Source organism: Notolepis coatsorum, assembly GCF_963971535.1.
Source record: "Notolepis coatsorum genome assembly, chromosome: 1".
In the NCBI taxonomy this organism is placed as follows: Eukaryota; Metazoa; Chordata; class Actinopteri; order Aulopiformes; family Paralepididae; genus Notolepis; species Notolepis coatsorum.
In genome coordinates, this window is record NC_140165.1 from 291,783,040 (window position 1) to 291,797,588 (window position 14,549).

The following is a 14,549-nucleotide window of genomic DNA, read 5'->3' on the forward strand; positions in this document are numbered from 1 at the left end:
CACACAGTCCCGTGACACAACAGTTCTCGGTGCAAGAATGCACACAATGCAAATATCCTTCATTCATAGTATGCTGAGCATCCAGAGAAACATGAACACATGCTCAATTCTAACGGTTACGTTGCACTCGCAAACGCCAATCTGATGATCCGCAAGTGTTTACATGGCCAGGCTCCTCAGGGTCTCTGAGACATGGTGTCTGCGACTGGCACTGGCCTTTGGATTGTCCACTAGGAGTTACCACTGGCAGGGAACCGTAAAAGTATCCTACCGGAAAACCTCCTTTGGCCAGGCGTCCTTTTCTATAAAGGGAGCTAACACATGGAATGCTCTGCCTACTGAACTCAAAACAGAAAATGGTCAACATTTAACATTTAAAAAAACAAAATCAATAATGTAGTCATGTATGGGAGTGTGCGGGGGAGGGGGGTATGTATGTATGTATGTATCTATGTGTGTATATGTGTATGTGTCTGTACATACATTTTTAAAGGGCTTCTAGGGACAGGAATAGGAAATTAGCACAAGCTATAAATGCTGTGATTCATTGCATTGGATAATTGTTGTGTAAATTCTCTATGTATATATACTGTATCTGTCCCCATCGAATAAACACTAAATGAAACGAAACATCCTTTTCTTTTTTTCCGGAAACATAATGCCACTGTATCACCAGCAAAAAGAAATGTCTGTGTGACTGAATGTTTAACTCGTGTACAGATTGAGACACTCAATCATGCTCCGCTCCTCTCCCTCCCCACACACACACACACACACACACACACACACACACACACACACACACACACACACACACACACACACACACACACTTTCAGACGTTGGATGGAATAAATGTTGACAAAAAAAATTAAGTCGCGAGTCGAACCGATGAAACCTATTTTCCAAAGTAGTCATTACTGATCACAGGTTGTATTATCCAAGGATAATGATAATTACCCTGCCAGCTAAAGCACATGATCCTTTGGAGACGCCTCTGAATGAGGCCATGGACACGGAGGAGCTAGAGGGTATCTGGGGGACCTGCAGTAATCATGTCCAGTAGGGTCTTTCCTACAGTAGGCCAGCGTGCTATCTGTGACCAGCAGGTCTAATGCATTTCAGCCAGTCGTGAGTGAAGACTTGTTGTGGAGAATACCAGCACACAACTGCAACCCAAATAACCCCACCCCTCTCGGGCAGCCCTCAGGGCAGAGATATTCATGATCTCCTCCTCAAACACCACGCTAAGCCCCTCCACATCAGCAGCAAACACGTTAACAAGAATGTCCTCTAGTGAGTTTTCTTTTTCTTATTTTAATTCTAATAATTTATTTATCCCAACTTTGAGCATCTTTTCATCCCCAAGCATTTGATTGTAAATCATATTAAGGAAATACTGAGAAAAGTGCGTTCATTAAAAATAAACACTGCCATTTGTATGCAATTTTGACTGCTGTATTATGAGTAGAACGTAGTCGTTCTCCTAATGAAAAACACAATAATTGAATTAACTAAACCGTCTTTCATAGTTTATTCCATGTGTTGAAACACCCTTAAGTATTGTTCAAGTACAACAATTAACAATAAAAGGGACTAGTTCACATTTTTTTTTAAATTCACATTTGTTATACTGTTATTTCATATAGCTATTTATAAAACAAAACTAAAAAGGAAATTCAAAACCATTCTCATAAAATACCTTTTTGTTGTTGAATACAGACATTAATTCCACAGTATTTTCTTACAGGGTTGGCTCATCACTATTTTCATAATCGAGTTGTTTTGACCACGGTCAAATAAAGAGCAGCGGAGAGCTATTTGTGTTAATATTTTCTTCTTTTTTTTCCTTCTTCTTAGGAACAAGAAAATTCCAGTCAAAAATAACAAAGACAAATAAAAAAAAGTTATCTCATTATATCCCTTTGTTGGCTTTACCACACAAACTTCAGCTCCATTAAGCAATTTTGTTATTTCGTAGTTCGTAGAGAAAGGCAGTCAACATGCACTTGTCAAGTGCACCAGAGCCGTCCGAGCTAGGACCACATGATGAGTTAAGCCTTCTCTTAGAAAAAATTAAATAAAATACAAGACACACAAATGAAGGTGCTTTGACAAGTTCAGCTGGGGTTTTGATGAGGGGTTGGGAGGTGGGGTCTACCGCCAACAGACAATTCTGTCATTATTTAGGGATAGCTGGGGGGGGCTACAGCGTTTTCAAGTATAAAAAAGAAATGATTAAAAGAGAAGAAATCTCCTTGGCTGAGGCGCAGAGAAAGGCAGAATGGAGCAAAGCTTGTGAATAACAATCTGCTAGTCTGGCAGCAGAGAGAGCCAGTGAACATAATGCATTAAGAATACTCTTCATGGATTCCTTTCAACAGAATCATCAACGGGGGAGGGGGGTAAATGGAGTCACACAAAAAAACAAGTCACAGACATCGTCAATGTTCATCCTCTAGCAGCCGCACTTGGAGGGCAAGGACTGTTAAAAGAGTCTTTAGAAGGAAAAGGGCACTCTTCTGCTAATACAGTGCAACCGATTGCAACCATGTATTATTCTTTTTTCCAGTATATCAAAAACCAAGTAGAGCACAGTCAAAGAAAGAAACAAACTAAAAGTGGTCATGTATGCAACTGTCTTTGGCAAGAAGTCCTATGCTGTCTTGAGTGTCTCGTCACCCCAGAGCCTTGTGTTCATGTCACCTTCTGCCCATTTCGCTCTGTCTCATGAAATGAATGTTGTTCACACTGTCTGACAGCTCGGGGTACTGGTCCACTGAGACCACATAGTAGCCGTCGTAGCCTTGCACCTTCCCTGACCCCAGGAGCTGCTGCTTCTCTCCTTCGGTCCAGGCGCGCGAGCCCTCCTCTCCGTCCCTCAGTCTCTGGCGCTCCCGGGCCCAGGCCTGGGCCACGGCTCTCTGCCGCGCCAGCTCCAGCACGCGGGCCTTCTCCTCGTCCACGGTGCTACCGTAGCGCGTATTCAGACAGAGTGTGCCGTACTGCAGCTGGATGTCAGTAATGCGCCTAGTCCTGCCGTTTAGAACAGTGTTGACCTGAGACACCGTCACGTTGACGCCCGTCTCCAGTGTACGCCGACCCACCGTCATGCCGATGAGGGACAGGTCTCCCTCCACGGAGCCCAGTTTGACAAAGTAGTGCGTGTCCATCCCGGCGATAGTGAAGTGAAGGTCTTGCAGGTAGAAAGCGTCATTGAGGACCGCGGCCATGCGCCGTCCGTCCTCATTGGCCAGGCTGATGATGTCAGTGCTGATGCGGCCATCTCGGATGGCGAACTTCACCCCCTTCCCGAAGATAGAGCCTCCGGAAGCAAACAATATGTTCCCCTTTGTCTGAGGACAGCCGGCACTCTTGGCTCCGTAGATCTGTCCAAAACGCTCCAGCTTCACGAAAGCCTTCAGCTGCCTCTGAACCTCACACTGCACGCCCAGCACAGACTGCGAAAACAAAGACAAATCTCAGTTAATCACACTGAACCTCCTTACGCGATGCACGGACATCGGTCTTACGTTTGCATTCCGAGTAAGAAATACGATTCTCGAAAAAGTTCAATAACTAGATTAACGGATACCTTTTAGCGATTCATTTAGAAAATATGTAAAGGTTTTACTTGCTCTCATAACTTGAAAAGCAAGCGCAGTGGTGGACACCTGTGTTTACCTCCCTGATCCCTCTGACATGTTAACCGAAAGACTTATGAGTGACCAGTCATCCTCAGATTTCATTATTATGCAGCGTTTCTGAACTAACTTTTGGATTAAACAAATATCTACGCTTGTTGAAGTGATGATGACCCATCGCTATATTCCCTGAAGCGACAAGTCTGACGAAAGGTCACCGTCTACACAAGCTAACACCACCTTTTCTAATGATGATCTGAAGTAGTCAACAGTGCAGCTCGAGCGACTTTGTCCGTCGACAAAGCTATCGTTACATAAGAAAATGTTACTGTGCCGCTAAATGTTACTGAAAGACCCGTGGCCGATAAGTAGGTTATACTCACGATCACTTCCCTAAATCATTTTGTCATGCACTCCTACGTTACCACACAGATGCATTTTGTTATGATAAAAACAAAATGTTATTTCAGTTAAATGCGATTAATCACGGCCTATCATGTGACATGTACATTGTTTTAAATATATATTTTTCGATAGCCCTTAGAAATAACCCAAACAGCACCGGATTCCTTCCTCAAATGTATTCTAGCAGGTCTCTATCGAGAGCTCCATATGGCCCAACACCTCTGCTTCCTTCTGCTGTGTGTTCCATTCCCTGATGCCGTACACTGAGGCATCTCAGCAGGACGCAGTCTATTTTTTTCTCTCTCCCAGTTTCAGATGCTCCTTTTTCAAAAGTGAATCACGCTGCTTCATTAACACTTCAAACACTTCAAATCTCTATGTCCTCAATCTGACGCATAAGCCATTCTTTTTCATGTTGATGTGTTTCACTACATGACAGGGTTTCCCCCAGGGGATTACAAGCCCGGCTGCCACCCCCTCCCTACCAGGCCTAAGCATTGGGGTGGGGAAATATATATTTCTCTCACTAAAAGTGAATTATTGAAGCGGAGCGGCTTAGCTGGACAATTCACCAGCGACATCTTTTGGTTACAACATGAACGCACTACAGGTGACAGCGGGTCTGATCAAAATGTTCTCTACTTCTGTCTTGTCTGAGGTTGAACGTACCAGCTAGCCAATGTTAACGCATGAGAAACACACAACCATCACAACGGTAATTTCGCTAACCTAGCTGAAGTTAGTCAGCTGTTTTAGTTAGTAGGCTACAAAAGCTCTACATATACACTAACCTACACTGTAAGAAAAAAAGCTGCAAGAAAACATTAAATGTCTGCCATCAATGGTTTCCAAATACTTACTGTCAAATTACAGTAAAATCAAATACATTTACAGATTACAACCTTTATTTAATGGTTAATATTTTGATAAAAGGTAATTTACTGTATTTTTATGGTATTTACACTTAAAGTAGAAAAACAAAGGTAATCTGTAAAATAATACAGTGAATTTCCTGTGAAAAAAACAAAAAACAGTTAGCTAACGTTAATAATAATAATAAATTAGATTTAGAAAGAGAAGAGATTTTCTCAGACTCAAGGACACTTTACATAAAAGGAGAGAAGCTATATAAAAGACAAGATAAGAATATGAATATGAATGTATAGTACAGTACTAACGTTAGTCAGCTGCTTTATTTAGTAGGCTACATAACATCTACATAAACATAAACACTAACCTAGCTAATGTTAGTCAGCTCAGCTGTTTTAGTTAGTAGGCTACATAAGCTCTACATAAACACTAACCTATCTAATGTTAGTCAGCTGTTTTATTTAGTAGACTACAGTACATAACTGGTGTTCCACTTTGACTCATCCTCATCGGTAAGTACCTTACTTGCACGAGGCAGGCTAGAAGCGAAATGCGGGAGATCTGTTCTTTAGAATAAATTAGTTAATAACTTTAGAGTCCTGTAATAAACGTTTAATGTAATGAATGGACTGCATTTATAATATATGCTAGGCTTGTGGTAGGGTTAGCTAGGCAGTAGGCTTGTGGTAGGGTTAGTTTGGCTAGGCTTGTGGTAGGGTTAGCTAGGCAGTAGGCTTGTGGTATGGTACAAGCCTAGCTAACCCTAACCCTACCACAAGCCTAGCTAACCCTAACCCTACCACAAGCATAGCTAACCCTAACCCTACCACAAGCCTACTGCCTAGCTAACCCTACCACAAGCCTAGCTAACCCTAACCCTACCACAAGCCTAGCTAACCCTAACCCTACCACAAGCCTACTGCCTAGCTAACCCTACCACAAGCCTAGCTAACCCTAACCCTACCACAAGCCTAGCTAACCCTAACCCTACCACAAGCCTGGCTAACCCTACCACAAGCCTAGCTAACCCTACCACAAGCCTGGCTTACCCTAACCCTACCATAACCCTGGCTAACCCTAACACAAGCCTGGTTAACCCTACCACTAGCCTAGCCTAGCTAACCCTAACCTTACCACAAGCTTAGCTAGTCTCCTACACATCTCTCACACTCTCACCCCCCCCCCCCCCCACACACACACGGTTCACATACACTTATCATCAGATGATGTGGATCCAGCAAAAAAAAAGAATCCTGTAAACAATTAATTAATTAATTAAAATAAATAACCTACAGCCTTGCATTTTAGTTTTTGCAAAGTAAAATAGTAATTTCTTCCCTGGAAGATTATTTTGAATAGGAGTGGTGTGGGCTAAAATCCCCAAAGTCTTCATTACAGCAATATAAACTTCTAACTAAATTAATCCAACACAATTAGAGGCGATGGAAGCTTTGGCTGTTTTGGAAAATACCATATTATTACGTTTTATTCAGTTACACATGGTCAATACAAAGGCTAGACAGATATAAGTGGGATTTAACAATAACCATTACATCTGCTGAATTAGACATAGGTAAGACATTTCAGTTGGAAACAATGGGTAAAGACCGTTTTTAAATGAAATATTGTTCCTCCACCAAACAAATGAGGATATGATTTCTAGCCCCATGCCTGAAATAACTATGTTAAACATATCAACATGTCTGTCAAAAGCATGTTCTATTCAAGAAGAAAACACCTGTAACTCAGATTTAACAACACAGGGGCTATTGTTGTCAACGCAAACGCACTGTGCTTTTATTGACGTGACCGATAACACCAGATGGCAAAAGGCCTACGGCGGCTGATAATATCGGCTGGCCAATATATCTGTCTAGCCCTAATCAATACGTCACAGACACCAGTCCTTCTATATTCTCCAATATTATTTCTAGAGAACAACAACAACAACAACAACAACAACAACAACAACAACAACAATGTGTGAGTCACTGAAGCTGTGAATGTATCACACATTGTCAGAGGTAGGCGCAGAGGTGTTTGTCAGTAAATATCCATCTCTGATCATTTATGACATGCACGAGGGTGAGAAAAGAAAAGGGTGAAACTCCCATCCTTTGACAGGTACGCCGTGGTTGTTGTGGAACACGGGGTCAGCCGGTGTGTGTGTATATACTTAATTCCTTTAGGGAACAAAAGCTTCACACGGTGTGTGTGTGTGTGTGTGTGTATCTACTTAATTCCTTTAGGGAACAAATGCTTCACACGGATACCGCGTCCTCCTGAGCCCAAATGAATCATCGTCAGCCCGCTAATATGACTTGACAAAAGATAAACATCTCAAATATTCCTCGGGAGAGACGAAAGAAAACGGGCATTAAAAAGCAGGGTGGTGATACGAGACGGGAGCTGGCCGACCACAGAGAGACAGAAACCAGATGATTTAACAAAACGAGACCTCCGACCGCTCTTTACCCTCCCTGCTTTCTTCCTCTATCTGTCCATCCATCAGCCCCGAGGAGATGATAGCATCCCGCGCAGGAGTCCATCAACATCCTACTGACACTTTCCAAAGCTGCCTCTCCCAGGTCTGACGGTGATAGGGGTGTGTGTGTGCGTGTGTGTGTGTGTGTGTGTGTGTGTGTGTGTGTGTGTGTGTGTGTGTGTGTGTGTGTGTGTGTGTGTGTGTGTGTGTGTGTGTGTGTGTGTGTGTGTGTGTGTGTGTGTGTGTGTGTGTGTGTGTGTTTGGGGGGGCTATCTCTTCTGTCCAGCCTGTCCTCCATGCGACCATGCTCTCTGGGTCCCCTGTCTCTGCTGGCAGGGGGGCTATAGGGGGGGGTTCAGCTGTGTTGCAGAGCCCAGCAGGACCTGATGGCCTGAGGGTCACTTCACACCACGAACACAGCGTGTTTGTTTACCGTGCCGCCAGTGTGACCCGGTCAGTCATCCCCGGGGTGCGGGGAGACAGGGAGGGGGGCGGTGTCCTCCACTTCACTGAAAACACCCTCCCGGGACACTCTCACAAAAGGCATCGTTCACATAGCGTGGGGTCCAATTGGCCCGCAGCGCTGCTCCAGAACCAGAGATCGAGCCGGGCCTGGTTCCCCGCTAAAGCCGGCGTGTGTCTGCTCTGCCCCCCTCGCAACATTTTTCAATCTGTATGCAGCTTTCGACAGCGGCGCATTGAAAATGGAGCCTAAAAATGAGAGGAGATGGAAAAGTGGGGTGTGTTTTCCTGCGGTCTCTTAAAAAAAGCTGAAAAAGAAAAAAAACTAGTGTACAGGATATATCGTGTACAGTTTAAGGGCTATATTTATGCTTCAAAGAATCCTACATTTAATTAGTCTGCTGTGGCTATCTGCAGTGGGCCAATAACACATAATAACACAGCCCTGAGCACCACTTTTCAAACTGCAATTCCTACTCAGGCTTTCGCTCAGAGACGAGGGTTCCAACGTACTACAAATAGCACGTCGTAAACATGAGATAAAAGACGCGTTACGTCAACATTTCCTCGTACACATTAATTTGCTGCATATTCGTTGCTGCGGAAGGCATGGGGGACACAAACAAACCAACAAAAAACGTAGGTGGTTTGACGAGAAAAATTAAGAAAAAACTAAATCTAGGCTAGCGTTGCCATTAAAGCCTCAATGTGGGGCTTTTTGACAATTAACTTTTGAAAGATATGAGCCATTACAAGTATATATTATTAATTATACACTTGAAAGGCCCGGGCTTGTAGCGTGAAAATTAGCTGATCTAACACATCTCAAAATACAGTCCCAGAGCCAAATGTCCTACCGGCGGCAGCCTGCCTTGCAATTAAAATCATTAAGTAATTTTTTTTACAAAGTTGCCAGGTGTGTGATGACGAGCCAGCAGGTAAAACATCACAGCCTCCGCCAGGTTCACCGTCTGCTTTTGTCCCGTGCTCTGTGCCTGACAGGTACTGTAACACTGTATTGCATATTATTCCATTTAATCTACTTCCCATATTTCTGGGAAGAAAATCATTCTTGAAGTGGAAATAGTCAGAATTTCTTTCAATTCAATTAGATTCCCGCTCTACGGGAGCTGCTTTGTAGAAATGCATGGGGGTGACTTAATAGATTCCCTGTGGAAAGGGAGATTGGGGCAGTGTGGATGGGGGTGGTCCCAGGGGGCTAGCAACTGTTCCAAAGGAGACCTCATCTAGATCTCTAGTGATGCGGTTTTACACTCCACATAAGGCCTGTAATTTACTAGAAAGGTAGACTAACGTTCAATAGGATTCAATAGCGTTACATTTGTCGTGCAACTGTTTATGGCGTGCTGTTGCACCTCAATAATACCCAATTAAATTCCCTTTCCTGGCTCTTAACACTTTGCCGCCCAACCACGAGTTAACTCGGGTTTCAGTGTTTTATTCCATATTAATAAACGGATCAAGATCCCCGATCGACTCTGCAGATTTACCCGCCTCCTTGAAATCGGCGACATGCAATACCGGCCAGATCCTCTTAGGGGCGCCATCGCTCCACTGCAGTATCATTGAGGGCGAATGGGAAAAAAATTATTTTACTGTCTATGGGTGTTTCATATGAGCCTGGATCCCAAGTGAACATCCTCCATCTTTGATCACGGTTCGAAGCGCAGATTTCAGCCTGGAATAATGGGATTTATGATCAGCCAATGGACATATCGATCTACCAGATGCCGATGAATAATGGGGAAATGCTGCCGGCGATCACATGGGCTGACGGTAGGACACACTTCCCCCAAATTACAGCCGGATTGGACATTGTTGTAAAACGCAAGCGATCGATCAGTGAATGTGGCTACTAATTGGCGTCCCCCGCCGCCCCCATTTCATCCATAGATGCTCTGTAATAGTCCGGATGCTAAGCAGTTTGTTTTATTTCATTCGTATATATACAACAGAAATGCCGTTCGATATAACGTGACTAGCCTTTAGCCCTATAAATAGCTTTCCAGAAAAAATACGAGACGAAAACTGCGATAAAGCTTGTATTCACGACGCTATAAAATGACAACCAACCGATGGATTTTTATTTTCTTTAAGCCATTATGAAGGCACGGTTTATGCACTCAAGTGACAATGAGAATGGACAGATAGCAATACTATAAAGTATATAGCTATCCAAAAGTACATCGGTTTGTTTACAAAGCGTGGTCCTCCAGCCACATATTAGATGGCTAGGGCCGGTCGTCAATGTGTTAAAAGACTCGCAAAGGGGGTCAATCAATTCATTCAAAATGGAAATAGAGAACTTGTTTGTTTGTTAATGATGGAGTACTATTCACTCGCGGTAATTTCTTAAATGCTACGGCGCGATGGGGACTTCTCCAACTGATTTGAGCTGAAAGGGAATTGAAATTGATCCTTATCGCACGGAACCACAACTCTGGCTCTCGACGTCTGGAGAAATCCTTGTCAAAAAATTCAGTTCTAAAGTCCCTCTTCGGGGGACATGACTGCGGAGCGCTGTTCGAACAGCATTTGAACTCAGAGTCAATCCGATTGCTGCTGATGGCTCAGTTACCCCGCAGCTTCCCCCAGACTCCGCGGAAAGAGCCCTGAGGCGTGGTCAGCAAGACTACCTCGACCGCGAGGCAAACACTAATATCTTCATGCTGTCAAATGTTCCAAATACTTAATTCACCATTTTTATTGTCAAGGCCCACAAGCAAACATCAACCCGTGATATTGACCGTGATTTAAAATGACATGGGCTCTGTTTTTGCAATTTGGACAGAAAGCGGACTCTTAACTGGAAGCCAGAGGAGGCGAGAGTAAAAAAAATTGACAAAACAAATGATCACGGGAGCTTGAAGCACCCGGATACCCCTCATTGCGCTCGACTGTTCTCGGTGATACGGTGGGCTAGAATTTGGAATAGCGCGTTCTCATTCTCTGTTGCACTGTATTCATTTACAGTTTCATTGCTTTCAGTTGTATGTACTGCATCAATAAAGACATTCTGAACAATTTAAGAACAATAAATCATGTGTATTGTTCCCACATTGCTGCGTTTTCCCTTTCCACTGTGCCGTTCTGACAGACCGGCGGGGTTCAGAGGTCTGACGTTCAGTTAATGGAGGTTCTATCTGGCTTTCAAAATCTTCAAACTGGTCTCTTCTTTCTAAAAAGCCACGAGAGCCCATCACCCAACTGGCCTTCCACACCGCCGGCCCCCCTCTGATGGGTGGCGTTTTCTGGCTGTAACCAAACCCAAGACAACAGCAGCAGCCTCTTCAATAATTCACGTGAGTTTGGAGGCGACTTAAAGGGGCTGATAAACGCAGGAATCAGAGCATGTCTGCTCCCTCTCAGACGCTGGCTGAGGGTGTAAGACTGAGATGAAATCAATGGCCAGTGGTAAGGGGGAATGGAGAGTGAATTTCCCTAATGGCAGGACAATTACAAGAGCTGTTTAGCCTGACCCGGTTCCCCGAGCTGAGGGGGGCGAGGGGCAGAGGACCTGGCTCACTGGGCCGTGGTCGGGTCTGATAGCTGGTGTCTCCTCTGGGGGGAGTCCAGTTACACAGAGCATGTCTATCGGTTAATGATGTCGGAGAGGAGGAGGAGGATGAAGAGGAGGGGTGTCGGGGGTTGAGGAGGATGATCTGTGGGGAGGTGAGAGGTGGGACAGGTGTGAATGACTTGCATACCTTGGTGCTGTCCCACTCCTGCGTCTTGATCTGGGTGCTGATGAGCTCGTAGGAGGGCTCCATGGCATCTGTGTTCGGCTTGCGGTAGCCGGGGATGACGTTGTACAACTGGAAGCCAAAGGTCACCAGCCAACTGTTGACATCTGCGGAGGAAAAAGCGATCACATGCCAAATACACAAAATGAAGAAAACCCGTCTTACTGTCAGGTCCTACTGTTAATCCAATTGAACAAAAAAAAATCAATAAATCACTTGTGGCTCTGTGAGGATGCTAAATGGCACAGTGCGAAGGATTAATTTTAACTGCTTGAAACCGATGGGTCAAGTGGTTTTGTGCCCCTTGGAATAATCTGCACTCAGTTTAGAGCACTTGATTTGTGTCGGGGACTGGACGGACCGTGATTAGCGCTCCCAGAAGAGGTGGCGGCAATCTGTGGATGTGAGGATGATTTATATCTACACCCACAGGTGCTGCACTAATGACACTCGCACAGCTGGATCCCAGGAGCATGGGAGTCAGCCCCGCTGATTACAGTTGCAGTTTCGTGTCACCTCAGAAGCCGCCTGGTACCGCTCAGCGCGTCACTCACAGCAGCGTGTGGCCTCCTTTTAGACAGCAGGATGACAGAGGGGAGCAGTTTTGCTCTCCCTCAGGTTTTAATGTCTGTGATAATACCGGCGAAAGTAGACGGGGGAGTGAGGAGAGATAGAGAGAGAGATGGAGAGAGAAAGAGGTGGAGAAAGTGAGATGGTGAGAGAGAGAGATGGATGGAGAGAGAGAGATGGAGAGAAAGAGATATAGAGATATGGAGAGAGATAGATGGGGAGGGAGAGATGGAGAGATAGAGAGATGGAGATAGATTGAGATAGATGGAGAGAGGTGGGCAGCCTAGAAAGAGCAACTGGAGTCAAACCTATTCAATAGAAGGCGTGGGATGAAATCATGCTGCAAAATATTGCAATGTAAAACGGCATGCATTGTAGAGACTGAAAAATTGCTTGAGTTTGATATATTGCTTCTTAATCATACCCCTAATAATCCATTACTTCTTAATTATACCTCTAATCACACAAGCAAGACTTCCCCGAGAATGACTCGGCACGACTTTGATTATTGCAATTCAGGACGAGACGGTTAGGGTACAGCGTTAACGACGTGTTCGCTCACTACAACGTTTGTCTTTACAGAAGGAAACGGAGGTATAAGGAGAACGGCATTGTTTTGCACATTTCACACCTTCACAATAAAAGTATGTCATGATCCATCAAATGATTACACCCCTACTATTACTATGCACGGAACAAGGACGTGCTCTTTGTTCTCAGATGGTGGCGTTTGTGTTCATCGGGGGGTTTATGTGGGACATTGATTAATTGCTTTTTAAATGTTTTTTTTAATGTACCCAGTGACACAAATGAATTTCCCTCGGGAGAAAATAATAAAGTCCTTCTAAGCCCGGTCCACAAATGTCCAGGCTCCAGGATTCCCAGTGTGGGTGATCCAGCCTCACCTGTGACGATCGGCCACTTATTTTTAGCCTTGACTGAAGGCAGAGCCCTTTAAATTCGAGCCATTTGTTTGTTGTTCCTTCCAATATACCACTATTTGTTATTTGTTATTATGGACAGTGACAATCATTGCTGTGACACTTGGGGGGGGGGATTGTCACAGCTTGGCATTGCCACCATTGTGGCACCTGACAAAGCCTTCCTAAATAAGAATTTGTTTGAGGACAATGAAAGGACCCTTGTAATTTAGTGAAAGGAATGGAAATGTCATCGCCATCAATCACAATCGAGGCGGAGCCAGCAAGTGCTACACCCAGCGCTCCGCTTAGCATTCCAACACTAGTTAGGAACCTTAATGGGCGGAGCGTGGAGCTGAACGCCTCTCTGTTTTGGCTGGCAGCTAAATGAAAGCTGCTTAGTGAGGCATAGGGAGGAGGAGGCCTAGGGTTCACCTAGACAAAAAAATGTATATCCTACTTTCAAATTTTGGGTACGGACTGTTGCCTGGCGGGCAAAGGAATAAAAGGATAAAAAGGAAGAATTGTATTTCTTTTTTATATCATCAACATGATGTGCGATTTTATTTTCAAAACAACAAAAAAAGGAAAATTCTCCAATTAGGCTATTGTCGTTGCACCAAATCCCACTCTGGCTCGGCGGTTTAGCTGCGGAGTACTCGACGAGTATATCCTCAACAATGTGGCTTTGCCTCCCGCCGCAGAGCGCTGATACAACAGCCGCTGGCGGAGGCTTGTATGCATGCATTGTGCTCGCCTTCTCCACTGGGGTTCCTTTTCAAACCCCCATTTACCTCCTCCCTACAGCCGAGCCACAAAGAATGATGGGACATTTCTAGGAAGGGGACCTGAATGTTCAATAACAGAGAGAGGGGGGGGGGGGGGACTTCGCTGTACGCCATTGTTCCCTTTGAGCACTTTCAAAATGATAGCCGTTGGATACACACACACACACATAAGCACAAACCCGAATGCAGGGTGACACAGACAGACAGTCACACACGCCCACCCACAACACCCGCAAATCACAGTAATTGAAAAAAATAAAATGCAAGCTTAGTGCCCCATTGAGGAGACTATTAAAACACCTCCCTCACATGCTGTCTTTCAATCTAATGTTGGCAGCGACTACTCTTCTGTGTTATGGTATGTTATTTTGAATTCAGAACGCACTGGATAGGGCAGAAAGACTACAAAGGTGATTTCAGGGTTACTCCTTGCACTGCAAGCCGCAGAGTGATTGAATGATGTGACATACAGTGGGGGAGCTGCTGTCAGCTCTCTCTCCATCCATGTAATACTTGGACTTCAGTTCTGTTGCGGTCTCCTTGACAGTATTCCTCGACAGCGCTATATGTCTGGCACTGTTCAGAGACCTATTGTTCACCGCCTGAAAGTGTATCGCACGCTGGCTTTGGATAAAAGCATC

At 44.6% G+C, this 14,549-nt stretch overlaps 1 protein-coding gene across 1 annotated transcript in view; it reads right to left on the reverse strand.

Annotated features, from left to right (window-relative positions):
• Positions 1-888: 888 nt before the first annotated feature.
• The window catches only part of tenm4 (teneurin transmembrane protein 4), a 345,863-nt gene continuing 332,202 nt past the window's right edge, over positions 889-14,549 (reverse strand). Inside the window, exons 30-31 of the mRNA XM_084310380.1 lie at positions 11,595-11,737; positions 889-3,461 (exon numbers count right to left, since the gene is read on the reverse strand). Of these exons, the coding sequence (XP_084166506.1) occupies positions 2,703-3,461; positions 11,595-11,737 (902 nt within the window). The 3' untranslated portion in view covers positions 889-2,702. The remainder of the gene's footprint in view (positions 3,462-11,594; positions 11,738-14,549) is intronic.